Source organism: Panthera tigris, chromosome C1, assembly GCF_018350195.1.
Source record: "Panthera tigris isolate Pti1 chromosome C1, P.tigris_Pti1_mat1.1, whole genome shotgun sequence".
Taxonomy (NCBI): domain Eukaryota; kingdom Metazoa; phylum Chordata; class Mammalia; order Carnivora; family Felidae; genus Panthera; species Panthera tigris.
The window spans coordinates 62,073,612-62,079,968 of record NC_056667.1 but is presented as its reverse complement, the minus strand read 5'-3'; the positions used below and the strand labels follow the sequence as shown (position 1 = coordinate 62,079,968).

The 6,357-nt window shown below is 38.5% G+C and overlaps 1 protein-coding gene across 1 annotated transcript; it reads right to left on the bottom strand.

Annotated features, from left to right (window-relative positions):
• Window positions 1-607: 607 nt before the first annotated feature.
• Window positions 608-1,977, bottom strand: LOC102962907 (dnaJ homolog subfamily A member 1-like). The gene has a single exon (XM_042996260.1). It carries the CDS (start codon window positions 1,953-1,955, stop codon window positions 762-764), a length of 1,194 nt encoding a protein of 397 aa, XP_042852194.1. The 5' UTR covers window positions 1,956-1,977; the 3' UTR covers window positions 608-761.
• Window positions 1,978-6,357: the final 4,380 nt, after the last annotated feature.

Below are 6,357 nucleotides of genomic sequence, written 5' to 3'. Positions count from 1 at the left end.
CTCCTTTATTGAAATTGTTTATCATAATGAAAACACACCCATGCCAGCACAGGCACACCCCAAGCTTCTCTTTTGATAGATAGGTGCTTGATTTTGTAGTTTGAATATGTTTTTGCATATGTTTTCCTTTGGCAGTTTGATATAAGAGAAAGAAGGAGTATGAACTTTCAAGTCAAAAGGGCCTAGATTGGAATCTGCATCTGCTGCTTACTGTTGTATAACCTTGGGCAAATTAATTAACCTCTCTAAGCCTATACTTCTTTCCCTGTTAAAGGAGATTAATAATGTCTAATTTATCAGAGTGACTCAAGAAATAAATGAGAAAGGGATGCCTAGGTGGCTCAGTTGGTTGAGCATCCAACTTTGGCTCAGGTCATGATCTCACGGTTTGTGAGTTCGAGCCATGTGTCGGGCTATGTGCTGACAGCTCAGAGCCTGGAGCCTGCTTCAGATTCTGTCTCCTTCTCTCTCTGCCCCTCCCCACTTGTGCTCTGTCTCTCTTTCTCTCAAAAATAAATAAATGTAAAAAAAAATTAAGAAATGAGAAAATGCAAATGAAGACATGTGGTACATGTGAGTCTTAATGAATTCTTTTTTTTTTCAGAGCTTTTATATTTTTTATTCTTCATTTAACTTTTAAAACACTACTATAGTTGAATATTAAAACAAAAACAATAATAGCAAGTAGTGAGCTATGATTATAGTCCTTCATTCGTTCACTACTGCATATAAAATGCCAGGAGTGTTCTTCACTGGCCCCATTAAGAGGTCTGACACTGAACACCTCCCCTACGGTGATGTTCATCATCCTCATACGCTTCTCCATTGTAGTGGCGCCTTCTTTCCTGATTTGGATCAAAGTCCACCAGTTCTACCTGGTCCATTTCATCAGTCTCTTCTACTTCCTTCCTCTCAGGTAGGAGCTTTTCCAGCAAAGACAGTTTATCAGGAGAGAGAAAGCCATTCTCAGGGAAGTTTACCTTAAATTCGATGATTAGGCGACCCTTTTCGTATGGTCTACGATAAATTGGCATGCCTTCATTCAGCACACACTTGATATCTCCATGCTTGACAATCTGACCTGGATGAGAGGTAATGACAATGGTTCTGTTGTCTAGAGTAGATATTGGCTTTTGAAAGCCGCACAGTGCTTCAACCAGCTGTATGTCCATACACATGAAAAGATCCCCTCCTCGCCTAGTAAAAACAGCATGGTCCTTCTGATCTAAAACAATGATAATATCTCCTGGTTCCAGTCCAGGTTCTAGGTCTCCTTCACCATGGAATGTTATCTTCTGGCCATCTTTCATGCCTTTGTCAATATGAACTTCTAGAATCTTCTTTTCTCGAACTATCTTCCTTCCATTGCAGCTTTTACATCTATCTTTAGGACTGATCCATTCCCCATGGCCCTGGCACTCCATGCACACAGATTGAATTTGCTGAACCATTCCAGGTCCTATCTGATGAATTCTTATTTGCATTCCAGTACCTCGGCAATTGGGACAACATTCTACCACTCCTTTCTTACCACCTCGGCCTTCACATTTGTCGCAAATCACATTCTTTTGCAGAGCTAGTTTTCTTGTTGCACCATTATATAAATCCTCTAAGGTTACAGAGAGCTGATGCACAACATTTTTACCTCTCCTCTCTCTCTGCATCCTTCCTCCTCCTCCAAAAAACATATCAAAGATGTCCATGGGGGAGCCAAAACCACCACCTGCTCCACCTTCTTTAATTGCCTGTTCTCCTCCTTTGTCATATAATTCCCTTTTCTTCGCATCAGAGAGCACTTCATAAGCTTGAGAAATCTGTTTAAACTTCTCTCCTTCATTTGGATTCTTGTCAGGGTGGTACTTCAAAGCCAATTTCCTGTAAGTCTTTTTCAATTCTTCCTGGGTGGCATTGGGTTTGACCCCCAAAACATCATAGTAAGTAGTTTCTTTCACCATTTTCTACAGCCGGTGAGGGGGCCGAGGCTGGTGTGGGGGAGCGGGAAGGAGCGCGTTGCTGGGCGCAGCTCGGGCAGCTGCTGCTCCTCCGCTTTTCAGCGAGCGTTCTGGAAAGTTCCCTTAATGAATTCTTAATAAATATTAGCTACTTTCCCTTCCTGTCATATGTTGGCCAGAGAGTTATCTGGAATTTTGGCTTAATAAGATAAAATAAAATAACATATATAAAAGTGAAAAATGAGGCATACAAATATAATAAAATTTAAGAGTCATTTTATACTTTGTAGGGTGCCTAATTAACACAGGGAACCCAATAATTATATATAAATTGCTACCATGTTCTTGTAAGATAGAAAAATAAGAACAAAGGCAAAAACAAACTATTGAGACTACACCAAAATAAAAAGCTTCTTCACAGCAAAGGAAACAATCAACAAAAGGACAAAGCAACCTACTGAATGAGAGGAAGTATTTGTAAGTGATTTGTCTATAAGGGGTTAATATGCAAAATATACCAAGAACTTATATAACTCAAAACTGAAAAACAAATAGAAATTTTTCCAAAGAAGACATATAGATGGCCAGCAGACACAGGAAAAAAAATGATGCTCAACATCATTATAATTAGGGAAATGCAAATCAAAACCACAATGAGATATCACCTCACACCAGTCAGAATGTCTAGTAGTATCAAAAAGACAAGAAACAACAAGTGTTGGCAAAGATGTGGAGAAAAAGGAACTCTTGTGCACTGTTGGTGGGGATGTAACTTGGTGCATCCACTGTGGAAAACAGTTTGAGGGTTTCTAAAAAAAAAAAATTAAAAAATAGAAATGCCATATGATCCAGTAATTCCACTATAGGATACTTACCCAAAGAAATTAAGAAAAAAAAAACAACACATTAATTCGAAAAGATATATGCGCTTCTGTGTTTACTGCACCATTATTTACAATAGCCAAGATATGGAAGCAACCCAAGTGTCCATCAATAGATGAATGGATAAAGAAGTGGTACATATGTACACAATGGAATATTACTCAGCTACAAAAAAGAATGAGATCTTGCCATTTGCAACAACATGGATGAACCTAGAAGGTATTAAGCTAAGTGAAATAAGCCAGAGAAAGACAAATACCATATAATTTCACTTGGATGTAGAATCTAAAAAACAAATGAACCAAAAAAAGCAGAAGCAGACCTGTAAATACAGAGAACAAACTGAGGGGAACAACTGAGGGTTGTCAGAGGGGAAAAGCATGGGGATGAGCAAAGGATAAAGGGGAGTGGAGGCATAGACTTAAAGAATGAATTATTCATGGAGATAAAAGGTACAACGTAGGGAAGATGGTCAATGGCATGGTGAGAGATGGTAGCTACACTTGTGGTGAGCATAGCATAATGCACAGTTGTCAAATCACTATGTTGTACACCTGAAACTAATGTAACATTGTTTCTCAGCTGTACTCCAGGTAAAATAATGATAACAATATATTCATATATTTGTACTGTTTTTGGTCAAAACGTTTATTGAGTGCTATCATTTGCTAAGTTCTGTGCAAGGTACTAGAGATACAGAGGTGAGTAATATAGACATGGTTTCTGGAGTTGGCCTGCTAGAATATTTTCAGTTTATAAAAGGAAAAATTTGGAAGTAAACTACTTAAGGAGCATTGACTTTGATCTTAGTTAATATATAATCCCTGGTACCATTATCTCAAATGGGATTTATCGTCATCTCGTATCCAATTGATTTCTCTTAGTTCCAGTCAGCAATTGGGAATTTTTCCTTAGGCTGTGCCTGGAAACTCCATGGATAGGAAGGTATGCTGGGTTTTTTGACCATTACAAGGAACTTTGACTGAGGTTTATGTCAGTTATAACTCTGGGACCACTTAACATACTAGTAAAAGAAAGCTTCCATTTTTTCCCTCTTAAGAAAGCAATATTGAAAGTCAGTACTCCAGTAAGAGAGAAGATGCACCATTTTTGTGTTAAAGGGATCAAGCTTAGCCTTACCCCGAGGAGAAAAGCATTGACTGGAGTGGGATGATATTTCCCGTATTACTGCACTTTCTGCTCCCATTGGTGGAGCAACGTGCCCCAGCCCCTGGAATTATGAGAACGAGGGACACATCCAGCTTGCAGCTCAGTCACTTGTTTAGTGCCTGTGGGTGATTGTCTTAAGCGCAAGGATGGTTGACAGTAATCACCAAAGAGGTTTTTCCCTTCTATGCTCTTCCTCCCTCTCCCCCTGTCTTCTCTCATTTCCCTTGTTACTCTCACTCTCTCTTTCTCATTTACTTTCTCTTCACCTCTGATGCCCAGCAACTTAGTTTCTTGTTTTGCTGCTGTGTGAGGTTTAATCATGTCCCCAGGAAGAGGGATAATTATTAAACCACTGGAAATTTCATGATGGGTATTTATTCTCCAACCTTAGTCATTTTGGTGTCTGGGGTTTGGCATACCAGTCTGTGGAAACCAAAGTGGATAAGTGTCATCGAACCGCACGTGATTTTCCAGTGATTTACGTGTGTTTGTTGTACTCCAGATGGGCAATTACTGATGCCCTGCTCTGCCCTTTATTTCCAAGCATCTGATGATCAAAATAACGAAGACTTAGAACAAGTTCAACTCTACAGTGGTGGCAAAAAGGTGTCAGTTTCCCCAGTATGAAGTCATTTCTTCAACTCTGTGTTCTGCTGTAGCATTTCCTTCTTGGGGTGCTTGTCATTGGTCTCCTGAGCTCTTTTTTTAAATTAAAAAATTTTAAATATTTATTTATTTTTGAGAGAGAGACACACACAGAGTGTGAGTGGGGGAGGGTCAGAGAAAGAAGGAGACACAGAATCCGAAGCAGGCTCCAGGCTCCAGGATCTGAGCTGTCAGCACAGAGCCTGTTGCGGGGCTCGAACTCACAAATCGTGAGATCACGACCTGAGCCAAAGTCGACCGCTTAACCGACTGAGCCACCCAGGCGCCCCTTTTTTATTTTCATTTTAAAAGTTATCTTTATTTCTAACTTAAGAACTCAAATTGTTAGGAAAAACAAGTTAAACCTTATATAATTCCCAATGAATGGATGTTAACCTTCTAATGTATTATGTATTTCCTTATTTATTATGTTTGTTTTTATTGTATGTCTCCTCTCACTAAGATTTAAGCTCCCTAAGAACAGGGATCTTTACCTCTTTGGCTCATTAATGTATCCCATGTATTTAAAACAGTGCCTGGCACATATGAGACGGTCTTAATATTTGTTGAATAAATGCCAAATGAATGAATGAATGAATGAATGAATGAATAAGTGTACTAAGTCCTCAGTAGAAGACTTGCCTGAAATTATTTTTATAGATGGGAGAGACCTCTGTTAAATTTGCCCTTTTAATTGTGCAAGCTTAATAAGTTATTTAACTTTTCTAAGTGTTCATTTCTTCATTCATTCATTTCTTTTATCAATATGGGAAATTTTTTTTTGAAGATTAAAAGGCGCTGATTAAGAGGGATAATGCATGAAAAAGTGTTCAACACAGTATCCGTCATATATGGTCAGTGCTCAAAAACTTGTAACTGCTATGTAGTTGTTGCCCTTCAGTTGAATGCTGTGCAATTTTGAGAAATATAGGACTATGTTCACGAAAGAAAGATGTCTTTTGAGGTTGATTTCTGCTTTTTCGTAGCTGAAGCTCCATTGTAATATAAATTAAATAAAGATAGGAACTTTGCATGTTTTATGTTCCTAAATATATCTTGACAACTAGGATGGTGCTGGGAAATAATAGGTACTCAATAAATTGTTTGTTGAGTGAATTATTGAATGTGTAAGAGGGAGATTAGCTCCACAAACCTAACCTCTGAGCCCAGTGTAATCTGTTGAATTAATGGCAGAGATTTCAAAATATTATTCTGTTTATTTTTCTTAAAATTTGTTTATTTATTTTGAGAGACAGAGAGTGCAAGTGGGTGGGTGGGGGGCAGTGCAGAGAGAGAGAGAGGGAAGAGAGAGAATCTCAAACAGGCTCCTTGCTGTCAGTGCAGAGCCTAGCAAGGGACTCAATCTCACGAACTGTGAGATCGTGACCTAAGCTGAGATAAGAGTTGGACACTCAATGACTGAGCCACCCAGGTTCCCTTCAAAATACTATTCTAAAAAATGCCTCGATTTTTTATTGTTTGGAATGAAAGACTATAAGAAGAAAGTTTTGATAACTAAAAGTGAAGGGGAGGAAGAGCTGAAAATTATTCAGAAGTTCAGGCTATGCAGAGTTACTCTGGGCAATTCAGAATCAAATGGATTTTTAATTTTCTTATTCCATTTGACTTTCTAAAATACCTGGATCCACGATACTTAGTTCCACTTGATATCCTATAGGTTTGTTTGAAACAGAGCATTTCATCTAAT

Coding starts and splice junctions, on each gene's coding strand:
- LOC102962907 (XM_042996260.1), bottom strand. CDS start 1,955: ATGGTGAAAGAAACTACTTACTATGATGTTTTGGGGGTCAAACCCAAT.